Source organism: Genypterus blacodes, unplaced genomic scaffold (genome assembly GCF_046128005.1).
Source record: "Genypterus blacodes isolate CSIRO-AG114 ecotype Tasmania unplaced genomic scaffold, CSIRO-AGI_Gbla_v1 ptg000026l_1, whole genome shotgun sequence".
Lineage (NCBI taxonomy): Eukaryota > Metazoa > Chordata > Actinopteri > Ophidiiformes > Ophidiidae > Genypterus > Genypterus blacodes.
Window position 1 is genome coordinate 2,222,267 of NW_027466839.1, and position 21,724 is coordinate 2,243,990.

At 42.3% G+C, this 21,724-nt stretch overlaps 1 protein-coding gene across 1 annotated transcript in view; it reads right to left on the reverse strand.

Moving 5' to 3' along the window:
* LOC142993025 (glutamate receptor ionotropic, delta-1-like) overlaps nt 1–21,724 on the reverse strand; it is a 115,791-nt gene that overhangs the window by 63,014 nt on the left and 31,053 nt on the right. The window contains exon 2 of the mRNA XM_076143623.1: nt 19,728–19,933. Coding sequence (XP_075999738.1) covers nt 19,728–19,933 — 206 coding nt within the window. The remainder of the gene's footprint in view (nt 1–19,727; nt 19,934–21,724) is intronic.

The following is a 21,724-nucleotide window of genomic DNA, read 5'->3' on the forward strand; positions in this document are numbered from 1 at the left end:
TATACGCAGCTTTACAAGCCATCGAGAGAATAGGACAATTAAAGTCCATGAGTCCATAAAGAGAACATATGCAGCACAGGTCAACAATAAGAAGAATAAACATTAAAGGGATAGTGGCAGGGTGTTTCAGAGATTGGGGGCATAGAAACAAACGTTTGCCTCAACAGTGTGAGACATCTAAGTGAAAAGCAGTTTGGAGAGTGCTGGAAGTGTTAAGGGCGACACTGAAATCTAAGAGAAGCAAGACAGCTACTTTATTCATATTGGCAATAATCCTCAGGTAACTCCCTTCTTTAAGTAGTGCTGCTTTTGTGCAGCACTTTGGATCAAGGACGGTTAGATTGGAAATGAGTATGTAGTTACTGAGGTCAGCACTGTTCAGATTGGGTTTGTTAAGGAGAGGCTTCACTGTAGCAGTTTGTGAGAGTGGTTGGGAGAAGGCTGGTATTGAGAGACGCATTTATTATTGAGGTTGTATCCCGAGGGACAGTTCGATTTTAAACAGTTTGGTAGGAATGGGGTCCAGGGAGCAAGTGGATGATTTCATCTTGCTAGTTACTGCACTGGTTAAGCTTTCTGTGCTTTCTGTTTCAAAGGATGACATACTAAATGAGGATTTGAAGGAAGGGAGATCCCAGGAAGGTGTTTAATGTACCCTTGCCAAACTCCTTCTTATGCTAACTATGTTCTCTTTGAAGTATGAGGCGAATTCCTCAATTGAAGCCTGGCTAGTTAAACTTGAAAATGGGGGTGTGTGTAAAACACTGTTGATAGTTGAACAGAGGACAATGGGATTCATTGGTCAGTAATGATTTTAGAGAGGTGAGATTGTATTTCCTTCCCGGCAGCCATGTTGTAGATTTGTATGTGTTCTTTAAGAATGCCTGGAAGAATTTGTAATTTACTTTACCCCTCATTGTCTCTCAGCTTTGTGGCAATTTCTTTACAGTTGGGAGATGGAAGCAGTTCTCCAAGGTGTTTTGCATGTGACTTGGCTTTTATTGACCAGAGGCAGACCAACTGTGTCGAAGGTGAATTTCAGTTTTTGATTAAGCTGAGCAATAAGGTAATCAAGTGAAGTAGAATATGAAGGAGGAAAGGTATTAATCTAATTCGAAATTCTAGCTTCAGGATGACAGTCAAGGTTTCTCTTTATAGTCAAAGCCTCTGGACACTCATTAGCATAGAAAAAATGTGGCGTTGAAAAAAGCTAGAAACAGGGACTTCTTTTGTAGAATCAATATGAGCATTCATGTTCTTTGTGGCAACCAAATCACAAACCCTTAACCCTCACACTTACGGGTAAACCCTGACTCTTGAGGCCATCTTCCTCCCACATTAGTCTTCTTCAAGTCAAGTGATGCTGTACATTTCATCAATAAGTCAGCAGGTAAAGCAGGCCTGCTCCTCATGCTGGGCCTTCACAGCAGTCCACGCCATGTATTTTTAGCAAGCAAAATCTGTAGAGATGCTTTGGTTTCTTCTGCTTGGTTTCTATTACGATCAGAAATCACACCTCTGTCAATTTCCCTCCTCAGAAGAAGGATTTTACAGTTGAGAGAGTGAGTTTGTCTTTAATAAGCAGGGCAAGAGTCTCCTCACTGCAGGAGTCCAGAGACAAAAGCCTCATTTACATCACCTTTCAACAGCTTGCAATCTACACTAAAAATAGCAGGTCAGAACGCTGACTCTCTCCACTGGGAGACCAATTACCCGGCGACACCAGACTCACTAATGTTTCTCTCCTCATTCTGCACCAAACCTGCTTCAAATCTATCCTGACCTTTACATTCAGATGCTCTAAAGGAGATAAGGATAGTGCTTCCCTGTGGCTGGTTTTCAGTTTGGCTTAAAATGTCAGACTGTGTTAAGATAATATCTTGATCCCCATGTTCTAATTAGGGTTTATTTTAAAACCTTTGCTGTTTTGTCAATATTTATCAATTTGCAAAAAAACATATAGATGCATTTATATTCTCTCTTGCTGCTGCACATCTATGCACACTGAAAGAGACCAGGTTACTGCAACCTTCAGCTTAGGGCGGTCACACACTGCTATGGAGCATGAGCAGTGTCTACTATTATTTGGCGTGTATGCTCTCTCCTGTGCTCCAACCATCAAGCTGGCCTGTGGGGGCCCCCGCACTCTGAGAGTTGTTTTCCAGCTCTGTGTTCCAAGTTCTCCTGGCTGCTGTGCTCTCTACAGGGCAGAAGGCTCCTCACGCCAGCAGGTAGTTGAGTGGGTAAACCAAAATCCATCCACCATCCTGCCACGCTGCATGCAGGCATCTCTATTTGTGGGCCTGCAGAGCCATTCCAGGAATTGTATGTGATATTGGGCTAAAGAAATACATTTGATTTCATTTCATTTGAAATGTAGTTGTGCTTGTCACATTTTCTCACCAATGACAGGTGGCAGTGGTGAGAAAACACACCTTCAACCAGGAAGTAGTCAACTCAACCACCTCTCACCATTGGCGTGACAAAAGTCATATATTCTCTCATGTTTACGACTGTGTTCAGCTAAAACGGTCTTAAGGCATCATCCCAAAAAGCCAATCTTTTATTTTTGTTTTGCTATCATTTAGATTTTTAAGGTTAACCTGATGTCATTGAAACTGACCTGCGACCTCCCATCAGTCCTTTCGATGTTGTGTATATAATTGAATAAAAGTAAACCACCTTTATTTTAGTTTCCATTTTCTCAAATTCACTTCCTTGACTTTTAGCTCTTCATTGTTTTCTTCTCTATGTCTCGTCTTGTCCTCCCTCCTATTTCTGCAGTATCTATCCATATCTCTGTTTTTCACACCGCGGCACCTCAACATGTCACATATCCACCTCTCTCTTGGCCTGAGCTGTTGTTTGTGCTGAGGGCTACAGAGGCAGAGGCGGGCAGGGAACACAGGGAGTCCTGGAGATGAATCAGCCAGCTGGAGGGCAGATAAACACGGTAGTAGTCCGAGAAGAGAGAGATGTGAATGCACGGCCTGTGGCCTTCACACAGGAGAGACAGAAACTACCACTGCTGGCTTTTAAAGTGCTGGACCAGGAGACGGGTTTATTCCCTTTTATTTTTTGGCATTTCTGTATTTTTGCAGGGATCACTGTTGATTATTCTGAAGATTATACGTATCCTACGTTCCTTCAAAAGCAACTGAACTGCTGTTACGTACCACAAAAAGGGTGCTGTAATGACAAGAAATATAAAAAACAAAGTCCAGATTCTTAGACTGAATATGTCAAAATGGTTATTTGTTTAATTATGTAAAAACTAGTTTAGCTTATTTTATACATATAACAGCAGTGACACAAATAATAACAAATGAAACACTTCCAGTACTGTTACCACAAAGAACTCTACTCAATGCTATAACAATAGATCCACAGCCATCATCCCAAGCACAATAGCAACAAGCTACCAAGACTACTCCATGGCAACTGTAATACTGTAACGATTATAATGTCAAAATCAGCACAAATCAAAGCCTTTTCCAAATCATACCACATGTCATGTGTGATGTATATGTACACGTGCTGCTCTCAGCTGCTCTCGTTATTAGATTGGTCTGCTGTATCAATAAACGGTTAACAAGTGCATAATCTGGGTCATTTATTCACTATAATCCATTCAGCTACCTTAATTACATTGAACGTTTTCTGGAACCTGAGCGAGAGGCCGGGCTCAGCGGAGAGATCCCATTTGTTAAACAGAGCCGATAAAGATCACTCTACCCGACAGAATGAAACATTCACCAACTCACTGATCACAAAAACGGATATGAAGAAATTATGCAACCATCATTAACATGTACAGAATAGAGACTGTGCCGCACTTTGTGTTATTAGTTTACAAAATGAATTTAACTGGTTAAACGCCTTGTAATTTTCTATTTCTATTCATTTGTTTATGAAAGTCCAGTGCACATTAAAAGGCATTCATTCAAATGTAAACATGGCAAAGAGTGTTTGCGCCTGTGTGTGCGTGTATATGTGTGTGTAATGTTGAAACACACAAAAAAGATACACCAAAAACCTCATCATAACTGTGATAATAGTGTACTTGTAGACATAATAACTGCATGTTCCTGAATGTGTACACTTTGTCTCAGAGTGAAAAATCGGAACTACAGTCCACATTTGTCGTTCAACTCAACACCTCGGGTGATATTCAGTTTACCCCGCTACTGCTAAGCTCTGTGTGTAAGCGTGTGTGTATGTGTGTTGTCTACTTGCTAAGCTGAGCACAATACTGCCCCAATGTCACACTGTGTTTATTGAAGGGAATACTCCTAACTCATATTCACTGACAGTGCCATAAAGCCTCTCCTTCTCTCTCACTTCTGTGTATGTGTGTGTGTGTGTGTGTGTGTGTGTGTATGTTAGTGTGTGTGACAGAGCAGGTCAGCAGTGAATCATGTGGGTGTGTGAGGAGTTAATGAAGTCCTTGTAAGCACAATGACGAGGGTGCAACTGGAAACTCCCAAAACCAGTAAATTGTACACCGACAGTGGTAAGATTCACATCCATGCACTCATTTGTTTAAATCAATAACCACCCTTGAAATCTAACACCTCAGAAACCAGCAAGAATCATAGCTGAAATAATAAAAACCAGAATAATCACTTAGTAATTCCCTAGGGACCACCTAGAACGCCCAAGCAGTCAGCAAAAAAATCCAGCACCGCCTTATCATCAATCTGATGAGCTCCATAACAACGGCTAGGAACACCTTAGCAACTAAAGGGGAGTAAGAAATGCACCCTATCATCAACCTGGTACATCCTAACAACCTCCTTGGAACCACAGAGACGTTGTGCGGCAATCATCCCGAGCACAATACAGTCTGGAAACCACTGGGTAAATCATAGCAAACACTTAATAATAGCCTAGCAGCCACCCGAAGCACATTTGCAGTGGTTAGTATCGCTATAACAAACAGGATGCCTCCTGGGTAACCCCCCCCCCCTGTGAGGTATTCAGGGAGTTTCCACCTGGATTGATAGATATCCCACCTAGCCTCAGAATGCCTAGGGAGAGCCCAGACAGCTGGGGGACGTGGCCAGGGAGCTGGGTATCTGGGCTTACTTTGCGGTGGGAGGAAATGAATGGAGGGGAAGGGAAAGTTTCACCAACATTGCAGCATCCTCTTGATGCGAGGTGACAGCTTTCCAACCTACTCACCTGCTTAGCCAATGTCCCCAAAACTATCAGGCGGTGATATGAGATCCTTTACAGTGAAGGTATTCTAAAACAGTGGGGACCTGCAGCACAATATCCAACACACCCGAAGTCATCCACTGGCAAATATAAGGAGCAGAGGGAGACACACACACACACACACACACACACACACACACACACACACACACACCTACATAATGGTTCAGCCAGTGCTTTGTGGTTGTAGAGAAACCCCTCAGAAGTTACAGACTTGCCGCAATTTTCAGATTGGATGAAGGGACGACACGTCACCGTAGTGATTATTATAAAGGATGATGTCATGGTGGCCTGAACGCTGCCCTGTCAGTTCTCTGACTGAACATAATCAGGATTCATCTGCAGAGACGCACTCGACATTTCAGCAGAGTCGACTGCAGCCGGAGAGCTCAAGATAAAAACATAGTTAATGCTAAAAGGGAAAAATGAGCAAAGATACATTACATGTTCCTCTCCCATCTGGTGTAGTAGCGCAAAGAGCAAATCCACTCTGTCACATTACTCAGCTCAAATTGCAGGTTTTACTTTCTAAGAGGACTCACTGTTTGTCTTTCAGCAACTTGAGACATGGGGCCTTCTTGTTTTTCATTTAATCACTCTTTGTTTAAGCTCCCATTGTTTTTGGAGGCCAACGTCTGAAATATCTTTTTCCTTTTCGGGAAACCTGTGTGAGCAATGCAGTCTCCGTATTTGAACATATTAGCTCCTATTGAAAATCCATTTAATAAAATGGCAACTTGAAAACATTGACAAAGTCTTCAGAGACACTTTTGTCCTATCGGGATGACAAATATGATGTTGGATGTGCAGTAAAATACCTTTTAACCTCTCTCGCAGGGTATGATTCCATTCCTTCAAACTAATAAACAATGGCAGTAATGACATTTCCCTTTGCTCTTCTAGCACAGCACTTTACTAACTGAACATTATATTACCCATATTAATCTCACTTTTGTTATTTGTATTATGAGCTTGTTATCTTCATGTTGTACAACACATGTCGTATACGGCAGGTTTACAGGCGTTAGTTTGTTTGATTGATGGAAAGACTGACACATAGCAGGATAAACATGGCAGCACATTTTGGATTACTAATATCTTCATTATCACTCCATCCTTCCCTTCTCCTTGGCTCCAGGAGGACACAAAAGAGAGTAGAGAGAGAGAGAGAGTAGAGAGAGAGAGATTGGGAGATAGCAAAGAAGTTAAGTGATGGAAGGGAAAGGTAAAAGAGAGATAAAGACAGAGGCGGAGGACGATTACAAAGAAGGGCAATGTTTTTTTTCTTCAGGGAGGAGAAATGAGGCCATGCAGGGATGAAGGGTACAAGTGAGTTGGACACAGAGAAAACTTCAGTCAAGTGCCTGTGGGAAATGGACGGAAAGGCGGAAAAAAATGGCTGGGATGATAGTGTTCAGTGGGGTGAAGAGGGAGTAAGCAAGGATGGAGAGATGACAGAAACAAGATGTCAAGGTTTGAGGTTTGAGGCAACATGAGAAAATGATACACACCAGGCCTGGAGGAAGAGGAGGACGATGCAAAAAAAAAAACAAGGTGCACTCGCAGATCTCACAGCTCCACCAAGGCTGCACAATCTTCCAGAGACAGACAACCATGCTGAGTTATTGATCAAATAACATGAGTCTGGATGATATTTGCCAGAGTAGCGGTAGAAAAGTTTGCAAAAATATCACGGTACATGTTGATCTATCACATCTCCTCCCTGCTGGCGCCAATCTATCACAACGTCGACTTCTGCACAGATTATGTTTCATAAGATATATTTGCATTGAACACTGAATGCAAACACTTTTTCAATTCAAGCTGTTTTTAACAGAAGAAAAGCATTCCACACTGAAGAAGAAACAGATTTTTCAGACCATGTTACAGAGATAAAGTTGCTTGCTCAAAGTCATAACAAGCTACATTTAATTAGAAGGAAACTTCAAACTTCCAAATGAATCTCAAAGTTTCCATTTTATGTAACTGCATCACCCCATTATTCATTTCTTGGCACTTATTGTGATCCAGGTCACCCTGATACCTCTCTCCTGGTCACATCTACTGCTTTGTCTAGGATCCCAAGATGTTCTGGTGCCAGATGGGATAAACCCTCCAGCATATTCTGGGTTGGGGAGTTCTGGGTTGCTTGTGCCACCATGCGATTGGACCTACGTGACATTGCACCATCACACACCTTCGAGTGTGTCTGCTGAGAGTGTCAATCTGACTACTTTCAGCCTGACAGGGTATTTTCTCGCTACTAACATCTGTCATGTCTGAGAATACTCAACAGAGAATGCATCAAGCCTCAATGTCTCTCAGGCCCGCTGCCAAACCTATAACCAAGGGCGAGTCCAGACTAGAGCATGACATGACTGAACCCATTAAGATAATGGGTGGGGTTAAAGAAGCACCACAGACCACACATCTCAATTATGGCATGTTGAAGAGAGATGATGATGAATGAAGTCGTTAGAAACACAGAAAAATCTATACCCTGGAGGACAAGAGGAATTTTATTCGTATAAGGTGAATATGGATTTTGTGGAAACGATTCACGACAAAAGAGGCACTGTTGTAAGAATGTTGAGTTTTCTCCAGTTACCTACTGGCCCGGTTTAGGTCAGTCTGGCCGATTTTTGATCAAAAACAACTCTCTGCTCTGTGCAGGGCTGACCTGGCCACAAATTTGTCTGACTACAATTGGGATGTGCTGGGTCAGGTTGAACCCAGACAGCACTTTTGAGTTACAGGTTCAAAATTTTAGGTCTGCTTCAATCTCTAGTACCAGACACCATCATTCTTTCATTTGCAGGCCGGAGATAATGGCCGGTCGGTAGGGGTTGGTATTTAGACCAATCATGAAATTGGGCTTTACTTTACTTTCATGCTTAGCTCTCTCAGTCTGGTACATCAACTGAATCACTGCAGATGCCGTTCCATCCTATATGTGCTCATGACCTATAAGATACATTCCACAATTTTCCAGCAGAGTACCATGGCTATGTAATGATGTGATCACCTTCATCCCGGCCTCGTCTCACTGAGCTGTAAAGTTCCCCAGTATGTGACTCAGTATGAGCACAACACACTCGCTGTGGGCCACGTTTTATTTAAAGCAATTTAAGGGCAAGTTAAAAGGAAAATCTGGACTTGGGTCTTTTGTCATGATAAATAATGAGCCTTGTCACTTAGTTTGTCAGGTCTTAAATGTTCTTTTGCTTTAGATTGTTGAAATGCTTTTATAAGAACAAAGACAACATCTCAATTCTCTTAAGTAATAAAGTATTCATATCGTATTTGTATCCTCAATCAATCATATTGGGGCACAGAGAGTTTGTGCAGACTGGAGAACCATCTATCAGCTGAGGCCGCGTTGGAGTCCAGAACTCCAACTGCTGACAATTTCCTCCGAAGAAATTACTCGCCCAGAGGTTCTCGCTTCCAGTCCTGTCTCGTCCAAAGTGCCCTGCCTCAATTTCATTTCGCACGACTTATCAGTGTGCGATCACACGAGAGACATCAGGTGACAGTGGCTCTGATTCAGGATTGAAAATTCCCTTTATGATAGTCATGCACTGCCCGGCTGCATGTGGCTTTAGATAGATAAGAGCTCTTTTTGATTTTATGAAACACATTTAGCTTGCAAATTGACAATTAAACTCTTAATTTGTGGGAAGTGTGTGTTTTCCTCCGCGAGTATTAATCGACAGATGGAGGGATGGTGTGGTTCAGTTGTTGCATGTATATTAAAAGTTGGTTCAGAGTTTTATCAGTGCTCTTTCTGCTTTGCTGTCTCATAACACTTTTCATTGTTCTCCATTATATTGTTCTCCAGATCTGGCCCATCCCCAGTCACCAAACTGACCTTTGGAGGCCCACGGGGGAAATTTGCCGCATTCACAGGAGAATATGAGACAACTCAATGAATAAAATATTAAGTGAGCGAAATGAGAAATCTGTCCTTCTAATTATCCCTCTTTAATTTCATGGCCATTTTATGGTCTTTCAAGGTTATTTTTGCCCTGAGCCTCCATTAATTTCTGACCCTGCTGCATAAATATATTCACTAAGCTGCCCATTGTCTTTCTGTTTATGGTGGTATTGCAAATCTACCTTTGTATTGCTTCTACTCTCTGCAAAACCTTGTATCTTGATGATTGGTAACTGGGTGAATTGCTGTCAACGCGTGTGTAACGTGTAGTGATATGTCAGGGATTCCTACATTTACATTATCATCACACAGTTAGGCTGAATCCAGCTGGATTTGAACCCGAGACCCTCTTGTTTTGAGGTGCACATATTTGATTCATTTTTTTTTTTCTATCGTGAACTTTAACTGAACCCCCTTGTCACCAAATGCGTGTAAGTAACATGTGATGAATTATTGACATCTGTGGGGAAATCTGTGAGCCATATCCCTCACAGAGAAGTCAAAGGTCAGAGATCAGACACAGCAGGCCTCCTGCAGCTGGTTGGGATGGGACGCGCTGATGTTTACAGCATTCGTCTGATCTAGCCGTTAATTAGAGCGTCCCACTTTCTTGGCTTCAGACTGAACTCAGACACACCAAGTCAACTACACAATAAACACACACTCATTACACACTTATTTACCATTCCTTATTAATTCATGATTTCATCTGATTACACAGGGCAGCATTTTTGGGGTTCATCTTCACAGAAAAAAGAAAAAAAGCCCAATTCCTGTCTAAGTCATTACTATACTAAAGCTTAAAACACATTTCAATGAATATGTAATTTCAGATGAATGGAAATTACATGTTAAGTGCTTGGTTAAAGCTCATTTCAGGTCTTTGAGCCCAATTAAGAATTTTTTTCAAACCCATTTAAGCGAACAAGGATTCCTTTTCTGAGACGGAGCAAAACGCTAACATGGACCCAAATGAGGCAGACATAATTACCTCTGCCAGCGAGGTTGTGCTTTGGCTTTGGTTTGTTTGGATGTTTAGCAGGATAAGTCACAAATGTAATCTATTGTATTGACAGCTTGTTTAATCCAATTGTGTGGAGAGGTGGTGAGTGGGCCAAGGAACAATTGATTTGAGTTTGGGGCTGATCCAGGAGTTTCTTTTTAAATCTGGATCTGGTGGTCGCAAATGACATTTTCGTTGAGAAGCTATTGTGTATTTATCCAGGCGTGGACAGGTTTCTCCAGGGACTACAAATACACAGATACTACCATCCTCTAGTTGAGATTTCCAATATGTCCTGATAGTAAAAATAAGTTTGGGTTACATTGGGTTAGTACAATTTATGAAATAAGATGGTGGTGGTAATTTGTTGTATTTGCAATGTATTTGTTGTGGATTGTTGTGGATGAGGGAATGGCTTCTTCCACCTCATCTTCTAATTCAAGGGGTCTTGATCATAGTTAGGAAACAGATTATAAACATCAAAATGTAAATAGAAATGCGTGTTTTGGGTATTTCAGTGAATTAGAGACAAATGTTCAGCCTTGGCGGAGATTTGTGCTCTCTGAATTAGTTCCTCTTGAACAAGCTGTTGCATTCTGGATCCTCATTAAAGATCTACAACCACTACAGAAGAAGTTCTATAAGACTTAGAGCAGCTTGAACGGGTGCAACAGCAATGAATCGACACAAGAGAGGACTCAAAATCCCTGTAATCGCATAGTTGAACCCTGACATCACTCATATAAGAGCAAAGAAAGGAGCGCTGCGTTTTTGGATGAGTGAGTCAGAATGTGAGTAAATTCTGATTCGAGTAAACAGATGGCAGATGATGTCATATTGCCAGATATTGGACACGTACCTGATTTATTCCCACACGTGAATGTGGTGCAAAACAGAACGGTCCCTGTGCTTTTTTTTACTGTTCACAACATCATGAATATAAATTTGGAATTGCACGGATGTCATGCGAGAGGATTGAAACATAGATCCTTTTGCTGGAGAAGAAATCGGACAGGAGAGGACAAACTTTGTTTCCATGTCCCAGGAGAATCTTGTACAAGCTCAAGCTCAGATTGTTACACCCTGTTTTGCGTTGCTTTTTTATCAGCACCTAAACTGTGCAGCGCGCTCCGTTGTTGGTCTCTGCAGCACAGCAGATCCTCCTGTGTGACTCTGTGCGAGTCTGACGGGATATCCTGACACAGCAAACCGGAGTTTATGGCACAGGAGCGGGAGCAGAGGAGCCACAGTGACAGCTGGCTGGCGGTCCCTTCACTCACAATCAAACTTTGTACTCTCAGAGCTCTCGAGAGGCTTTTGGCACTCGATGAAAAGACTCCACACTGAGATAAGCAGCAAAGTGATGGCGGCGCTGGAATAAACACGATTTGTTGACTGTACAGTACAGTGGAGGCCTGTGATAAAACCTCTGCCTTTGTATCATGTTCTTATTCCCTCTCTCACGTCCTTTCCACTTCTTCACAAAAGATACAAGTCCTTTCACTATTTTCCCCCCTTTTTTTTGGTCGACTGTTGTTGGGAGCCAGACGGCTGTTTAAAGGCCGTTTATTTATCTGCTGTGAGTCAGATACGCTGCCACAAATCTGCCAGCGCTTCATGTAAACAGGCACAATGACAAGCCTTTGGAGAGGCTAAACCACAGGCTGTTACAGCTTATACATCAGTGTTTGAATACTGAAACACCTCACTCCCCTGAGAGCCCGGCAACTTTCTCCTCCAAATCAATACAAAACACAAGCTCACCCCGTTCAGCCCGACTCCTCCGGGCATATGCTCTGCTCCAACGCTGTGAAATCTTATAAACTACTCTCTCGGCGGGCGCATCAAAAGCCGCATGTGTGAAAGAAAGTATGAGAAAATATATGTTTGGTTGTTTATGTGGCTAATTTACAGCAAACATGTTCAACAACAATAACAACACACCTGCTTAGTACGCAGAAATGATGTGTTACAGTGGCTATGAGCAGCACGTTGAAGTAAATGAATTAAGATCTCATCAGTTCATTAACATAAATCAACCCCTTTAGTGATGATTGATAACATCTACTACATTGCTGCGATAGTGTGAATGATTCCAAAAATTACTATTTGCTCTGCACTTAGTCTCTGGTATTGTAGTTTCACGGGTACACTTGGTACATGCTGCTGCCAGTGTTCAACCAAAGACACTGTTACGCTAAGAGAACAGCTCCCTCTTATTGCTTTCTGCTATTGTTTTGTTGTAGAACAGCAACATAATCCTCCTAATATGATCTGATCTCAGAATATTAGAATTCTGTATCAAATCGACTTTCTACTACGTTTCAAATTTACATTTTATTAGATCTGAAGTTTATATTCACACTTGCATCTTTGTACGGATGCAACACTGACACCAGAACGCAAGAATGTTAACAGGAAAATGTTGTGTTTTCAAAAAATGCTTTCCCAGTAACACTAATCAAACTGCTATATGGTTGAAATCTAAAAGTAAATATTAATAAACTGTTACATTAGCCTGAGTTCCCACAGTAGCTCCTGTAGGCATTTGTTAAAGAGTAAAACTTTGCAAAGGCGTGATCATACATCATATGGTGTACACGGGGAACAGAGGCCGTAGGGGTTACCTTGACACCGCCGCGAGTTCAGCATTTACATGAACAAAACCCTGCACATGTTTTCCACATCATAAGGTGTGATGATGCACACTGATGTAGACAAATCGGACCCGACCTTGCTCTTATTTTCCTCCACGTTAGCTTTCACATCCAGCGCCGCAGGGGTCTGATTCATGCCAAAGAACAACAGAAATTGCATCACCACCTACACCTTCTGTGTTTGTAATACGAATTAGGCTGAACACTCAGCAGGGAGCAAAGGAGAATTTGATGGGGAAATCAGTGCAATGTTTGCAGAAGAGACGAAGATGCTACATCAATTTTGTTTGTCGAGCAAGGTAGACAGTGTTGCAGTTTACAGCCTGGATTGAGTAATAGTGACAATTACATAATGTAGCAGTGAGAGTCGTGTTGATTGCCCGCATGTCTAGGGATATTTGTGTCTTTTCACATTGAATAAAATGTATTGATATCATTACGGCTGTTGTGTTCCCCTGGCTTATGGCTTTTTCCACCATAAAATATTGTCGTAAAAGTGAAAAAATGCCCTATTCTCTGAAACACCAATGACAATACAACCACCCACCTATTGATGAGCAATGGGATGCTTATAAACACAAATAGATCTGTAATTCAACCTTTGCTACGGATCCTGTTTGAATTTTAATTAATTATCATCAATTCATTTTCTAGATGTAATTGTGTGCAACCGTTGCGGCCTGTGTGGTGTCGGACAAATTCCCCATTCTTCAATGTGTGTGCTGGATGAAAGAGACCAATTGCAGATATATATTCATCCCTCCATTTTTGATGTATTTTATTTCATAGCAGATTGATCATTATCCAGCCTCTAAAGCTTAGTTGACACAAATTACATTTCTGGTGTGCACTGAAAATCAGATAAAGCAACAGCGGGAAGGGCTCCAGTATAACCCTTAAAGGAGTTATTTCATGTGGTTTCCTGTTATATTTCTGCATAAAAAAAGGCTTGAAATCATGTTTTGATCACAGCAAACACACTCAATAATGGCAGCGCGACAGCACAGCATGTCGTCAGTTGAACATTTTAAATAGATTTATTAAATTATCAGTGTATTCATCAGGCAGCCCAACACTGATAACGGAGAACAAAAACAGTCGGTGTTTACAAGATTAAAGGATTTGGGGATTTTGGAAAAATGAAATTACACTCGTCACGAATCGCAGCACGCTCATCTTCAAAACTGTGCAGACGGGAACGCAAACAAAAATAAACATCAATGATGAGGATTTTGTCGTTGGTCATTTGTGATCATATTTTCTGATCAATCCCTTGTTGCTATCAGTTTAGATTTGAGTTTAGAGCAGATTTACTTTTTCTTTTTAGGGGGACACTCTTTATCTGATCACTCTTAATCCTCTGCTGACCAAATAGTCTGCAGTGGATTCTGTGTGCAGCCGTGTTCGCCATTCAGCATCTCATACAACCAACAAACAAACAAGGCCAAGGCTGTTGTTGACTGCATCACTCCTCTGCTGCACACATACAGACACACAGGAGATCGATAAGCAACTATTAACCCTGTAACATCTGTGTGACCCAGTAGCGCAGAGGAGCTACTGAAGTGAAAACTTGTTGCTCTAATGGTCCAATATCTCAGCAACTATTCGATGGATGGAAATGAACTTCTAGTCCAGAGATACAGTACATGGTGCCCAGAGGAGGGATTATTATGGCTTCGCTGATAAGTTGAGGAGATTTCCAGCAATATGTGCATTAATGTAGAATAGACACCTGGCCTAACATTATTATGGTAACATCTCGCCTGCATATACGAAGGCTATACAAGCAATGTCTTTGTGTGTTTCCAGCTCCTGCACCAGTGTGTTTTCATATTTCTCTGGTTGTTGGCACTGCATTGTGAATAGTTGGATCACATCGCATTAGCACAGTAACATTGTTGCTATATCAGCCTCGGTGTCCTCCAGCCGCTCCCCCTCCTCCCCCCCAACCACACACACACACACACACGCACACACCCCTCTCCGTCTCTGTGTGACAAATGACACGTCATCCCATCTCCCATCTGTCTCATCCCGCTGCTGCTGCCAGGGGGAGACTGGCACATGAATACCCTCACATCAGCCGCCGGGCGGGAACAGTGGGCGTCCAGGTCATCATGCGGACAGATTCCGACAGTGACGGGTTGTAAGGATCCAGGGATGGTAATTTTGGAGGTAAGTGTTTGAGAGTTAAAAGGAGAAGATCTGTCTGCGGCTGCCGTTAAGCATCATCAAAACATTTCAAGATTAATGACTGCCGAAGAGAAAATCGACCGCAGTTAATGATTTCCTTCATTTCCCGAAATTCCGCCAGAGGAGTGATGTCAGGTTGTTGCTTCACACTACGGCAACTACAGGGAGGGAGTAGCAGTGATAATGAAGAAAGAATGGAAGAAAAGAAATTGCAAGTCCCCTTTCATTTTGCTTTGTTTCCATGAGGACGTTTCAATTCTACACAACAATTTTATATTTGTCTTTTGCAGCAAAAACTAATAATAATCTGAAACTATACATCGCAGGAATATATGTACACACTGTGGCCTCAGCACTGACTCTGACATCCAATATGTGCGATTCTAAAAATAAAAGGCGGCAGCACTAACACTAAGTGGAGTACTTGTAAATGTTCTCCCCTCTTCTAAGCCAAACTTCGAAATGTTACATGTACTGATCTGAGAATTTCTATAAATTCTTCTCCAGCATGTTATTTACAGTCAATGCTTCATTCCTTCAGTGAACATTGCTCTGAAGCTCGCAAGGAAGAAGTTAAATATGTTAAATTATAGGTTAGGTGTGTCTGCAAAAGCCAAAGTGTGCAGCTCTGATGCCCAATCAGAGATGATGATCCTCAAGCATGCTTCACCTCCACTTACTTCCAGGTAATTACATCTATCCATCCACCCTGAGGGGTAGAAGTGCAAGTATCCCTCTCGCCTTGCTGCTACCTCCATGTCTGACATCACATCCTGCCTGCTCTTTGATCAGTGTCACATTTACTGACGCCTACAGGGAAATGAAACGGCTCGACAGAGGCAGAGACGGAGGGAAAGGCGCTTGTAAAGAAGGAATGAAAGAAAGACAGAGAGAGACGTGCCAGAAATACAAAATGAACACAGAGACAGGAAGCTTATTCTCAAATAATAATATGAACAAATACAAAAACACATATTAAATCAAACTTAGCAATGCCACTACACCTCAAAGAAAAGTTTGTATTGTTGTGTAAAATTGTTCCATTTCTTTTTCCATGAATATCATTTATGTCGCCCCTTCTTACCGCGTCAAGTTTAGCATTTGACATATTAATGTGATTTCCTTTTGTACGCGCCTCAAAACACAGACGAGGATGAAAGTACACAGACGGATTTTTCCAGAAAAATGTAAATGTGTGGAGGGAAAATCAGTCTTTTGCTCATTAGTTTTAGTCGTTTGGTCCCCCTCCTCTCATCTCCCCTGGTTAATTAGCAATGCCGTCCTTCTCTCCGACCACAAGAACTTGGATGGTAGGAGACAAATCTGGGTTATTAACAATGACTAAGAGGAGGGATGAAGCTGCATGGGACTGAAACCCTTTGTTTTAGTGATCTAAACCCTCATCTGCTCACACACTCACACTTTCATACAGTCTTTCAGTCTTGGATACTTCCATGGATGTTATTGATTGTGTTTCTAAGATTTGGAGTCAATTTCCAATGGCAATGTTTTCATCTAAGTAAACATTTCTCGCAGAGGAAGAGGAGACAGGGGAGGAAGGATGAACAATAGAGGGGAAAAAGGGAGGAAGGAAGGAGACAAAGGCCGCAGAGAGGACAAAGTGAGAGGATAAGAGTCTGCTCACAGTATGATTGATGATACAAAGCAACAAAACAAGTGTGTGTGTGTGTGTGTGTGTGTGTGTGTGTGTGTGTGTGTGTGTGAGATAATATAACCAATGAAATGTGCATTGGAATCTGGAAACTCACAGCCCACACCTACAGCCTACAGGATACATTTCCATTTTTTTCCAGCAGATAACCCAGTGTTAGGAAAGCTACATTTGTCTAATATTATAAAGATGATGGAAGCTAAGGTCCTGTCATCTACCTCTGCTCTACCAAACATTTTGCAGATCCAATAAGTAGGAAAAATAAGGTATGACAGAATGCCTCATCCCATTACAAGAGCAGATTTGAGAACGTACATTCCAAAGACAAAATCCCCTAAATCCTGTAGTGTGAAATGGTTTGTGACTGGTAATAACAGCAATGCCAAGAGACATGTGGTGAGGGGAAGAAGCTCTCTTTTTGTGGAAATCCATTTTTGGAAAGAAATCCTATCTCGCTTGTGGTTTTGTGTCATTTGTCATATCGCCTCTCTCGGTTTTGGGGATGGCATGATGTCAAGCACACTCTCTGTGTGTGTGTGTGTTGAATTTCAGCCAGGTTGCAGATGATCTTCCTGGACCAAATCCCAAGGTGGAGCCAAGGATTGGAGAGTGTCCAGTTTGATGGCCTCAGGATTTCATTTGCATTGGTGTGAGGGTCAGCTCGTTGAAATGTGGATCCCTGGTAATTCTGCAGGAAAACTGTGGATCATCCTCTCCAGGTACAGAGTGGCCCTCCAAAGATGAAGGAGCTGAAGTGTCTCAGGTTCTCAATCACATGTGAGATGAGTGTTGTTGAGGATCACTTTAAGATCGATAGGTTGATCCGTACTATCGGTGAGGAGAGAGCACTATGATCTGTGTTTCAACTATTACCTATAGTGATGAGCGACAAAAGGAATGAGGACGAAACAAGCCAAAATGAACTTCCTGCACGTCTCATCAAGGGTATGGTACAGACATAAGGCAGGTGCCGCATCGCATAGAACGAAACCAGTCGAAGTGCTTCAGGCATCTAAATCAGAACGCCTCCAGAAAGATCATCCAGACACATCCACTAGGAAGAAACTCTGAATATGCTAGAGGGATCATATATCCCATCTGGCCTGGGAATGTCTTCAGATCCCCCAGGACATTTATGTACATCTGGGCTCCTTTGCAGAGCATGTTTCCTTAAAAAATGGATGGATACAGACATTACACAGGCGCATTAGGAATTCCTTGTTTCTGAAAGATCTTGTAATTTGTGGCCCCTGGCACTGATCACCGGTTGGATGAAACAGATTCAAGTATACACTACTCAAGTATTCAAGTACAGCTGCCTGATGATTCACATGTTGTACAGTTTTAAGGGGTTGTGGAGTTGTTCGCTGAATGCTTCCTTCATAGGATTAATGTCTCGACATCAACACACAAACACACAGAAACCATTTGCGTTTGTGAGCCCTCTTACTATTTTGTGGACATTTGGAGTCTAACTTGGGCAGACACACTTCAGAGAGACAAATACACACTCACAAACACACACATACATACATCAATATGGAACATAGACTTCATTATATCAGCACTATCCTGCAGATGTCTCGTATTTTCAAACTGAACATTTCTCTCATCAACATTTCATGAAGAATTGATCAGAGTGACCTTGGAATTATTTTCATCTGGTTTGATAAAAAAAGTTTTGTCTCCTCACTGCCAACTCCCAGATAGCTACAATACAAGTGAATCAAACACAGCCAGGAAGGTGGGGCTGACTGAAAACCATGACTAAGTACTAGGGACTGATCTGAGGAATGAGTACTTAACAGGATCCTTGGCTGAATTCCCTGCTCACATTTCCCATATTTGACCTTTTTTGGAGTGTTGTTCTATTTATTCAAACTTTTCTTGATGCTGTTTCGTGTTATGAGCAATGCAGGCAGAAAAGTAGTGTGTCGTGTTGTCTCAGTCTACACTTGTCAGACAACGGGAATTACTTCAGGGAAAGGGCATTGGACCGGTTTATCAACAGACACCCCCCGTTCATATAGTGGAGGAATACTGAGCCAAAGAGGCACTTTCAACGATAATCTATAATCTGGGGACTTCCATCTGCCGCATCCCTCAAGTCACTGAAATCTATCTGAAGACAAGGAACAGAGTGAGCGGGCACATGTTACAAGGGTTGCCGTGGGGAGCTGTGGCAAACTGCTACATTGTGGGACGACAGACAAGTGCTAAGCACGGTAGCATCACAGGAAGTTTCTTGACAACGGGATAACTGGGACATAAATCGCGTTTTGCGAAGCAGATATTACCGACACCGTTTGAAATCCTTATCTAAGTCTATACTAGTACGTACATACTCATCTTCACAAATAGTTGAATCTCTTGTTCCTTCTGTCAGTCTGGTTCCAAGTACACACACCCTCACTGTTTCCTTTTCACTCCGTGCACAATTACTGGAGAATTCATGTTATCATCAATAATCACCTGCTGGCAAAGCATTACTTACCAGATAAATAACCCTTTAATCCGCAGCTCGCTCAAGCTAACCCCCCGCTATGATACTTGCCCACTAATGTGAGGCTCTACCTTACAACCTGTATTTGCTCTGAACACACACAATACACACTCCTGCTGAAGCAACACTTGTGCTGAGGCCATTTTTAGTAGTTTAGATTGTGTAGTTTAGTTTAGATAGTTTAGTTGGTTAGTGCATGTGTATGCAGTTGAATAGGTGTGTGTGTGTCTGTGTGTGTGTGTGTGTGTGCTGTGTCTGTTCCCAGCAAAGAGGAGAACTGCATTAAAACTTAAAGATGCTGCCATGGCAACACAGCGTGATGGGCAGTCGGAGTAGAAATGAGATGGCTTAGAGCACACGCAAACTCACCATGTGGAGATTAGTATGAAGACAGGACAGGTTGCCATTATGATTGTGTGTGTGTGTGTGTGTGTGTGTGTTTGTGTGCGCGTGTGTTGTCATCCTTCAATAGTGCTACAATACCCACTCACTTCGTTTGTTACCCAGTATGTTACACAGTATAACAAAAGCAGACTGACCTGCTGGATGAAGGTGTGGGCTCCAGTGGGACTGAGGAGCAGGATGGCCCGCCGCAGGGTGTCTCGGTATCGGTTCAGCTCCTCCGTCTTCATGGTGGTGAAGAGGTTGGTGAAGACTTTGCTGATGTTCCTGTCCACCCTCTGAAGGGCCACGTCCACACCCTGACGAGACGTCTGGTCCAGAAAACCCTGAAGGCCTCGGATATCTGCAAGAAGAAGATAGAATGTGGGTCTCAACTTTGTGGAAAAGTAATTTTTCATCCTTAGTGGTATCTGTTGTCATCTGATGTTGGTTTGGAAGTGGGCTTGGTTTCGTCAGCTAACGGCAGATAGAGACACAAACACACACACACAAACACACACACACACCAGTCAATCATTGACGCTTCTTTGAAAGTGAAGTCACAAGTGGCTGATATCAAATCAAGTCATGCCTCAAGTCAGCATATTTATGATGTCCACAATGCATCAAAATTCAGAGTCCTCGTCAAAGGAAAATAAAATGAAAAAGTTCGACTCCCTGGCTGCCCAAAATATGTCTTTCAACTTCACAGCTCGCCGACTATAAGAAGTTAAGACCTAAAGTTAAATTGAAAAAGTCTTTGCAGAAGTGTGCCGATATACAATTCACCTGGAGACACATTCACGACCCACAACAACAACCAACAGCAATGAGGGGGAAAAGAACTTCAGAAACGAGTACCCATCATGCAGCTATTGCATGGTGCTGGTCATTTTTTAGTTTAGGGTTTTGATGTTTGAGTAACTAGATTGTTTTATTGATCAGATTGCTGTGTATGTGTATAGGGTCGGGATGGTACACACTCTCACCAGCAGGGGGCCAGAATGAAGTCGCCGTTCAGTACCTCCACCTCAGCCAGAGGGACTGAGCTGATCACCCTTATTCGAGCTCTGCCACTGATCCAGATAGCCTCATCTCCCTGTGAGAACCCAATCACTCTCACACTCACCAAACTTCATTTTCTGACACACTGATATGCAACAGTGTGTGCGTTCTGCTCGGATATACTGTAGTTGGTGACAGCTTGTTTGGCCCGAACATCTCTCGTTTCCCCTCCCCCCTCTCTGTCTATTAGCACTGACAGCTGGCTTGTACAGACTACTGACTGCTACTTTCTCCTCTCACACTCCTTCTTACTCCAGCTGTTTTATCTCATCCTACCTAGCTCTTTCACTTCATTTATTTCACATTTGATTTTTGTTCTTTGTCTATGTTCATCAGTGTGTCCGTCTCTCTGTATGTCTGTCTGGGTATCTTAGCGCTGTCCCGAAAATCTGAGGTCACTCCTTCAAACAGGCTCGAAATATAGACAATAGGGGGAGGAAATACTAAAAATCCAAACTAGCTAGCTGCAAAATTGTAAGTGACAGTTTGGAATTTCACTGATACACAGTACTCGTATTTGCTGCATCTTGCAACTCTATCAACTCCTTTGGTGATCTTTATAGCCCCATAAATGGAGGAGCTACATTTGTGACTGAACTGTCATCGCTGCGCAGTTCAGTACAGCACTTTGGCATTTATGGAGCCAGCAGGCTATAAAGATTGGCGCTAAACTTGCTCTATCATACTCATGTTGTCCATCTCTCAAAGCATTTTGTTTTTGTTTTTGATCGCCACTCAAATCAACTTGCTAAGGGATTTATTTTGGAGCAGCCCTCCCCTGGTGGCGTGCATCTCTGCCATAGAGAAGGACTAAATGTGTCAAGCTTCTATTATATCAGAAGATGCAGCACATATGTGTGCACATAAGCATGTGTGTGTTAAATACAAAACTATCAGAAGTTAAAACATGGACATTTAGTTTGGGTCAACAGTTGAGGATCAGTACAGGATGTAAAGACGCAAAATGTGAAAACCTGCCCTAAAGATATGTCTAGGGGATCCTGCACAAATGGTGAAGCTATTTTCCAAATTATGTGATTGATCACGAGGCGGAAACACTACTACTACTTACATTTTCCCCCGACTAATC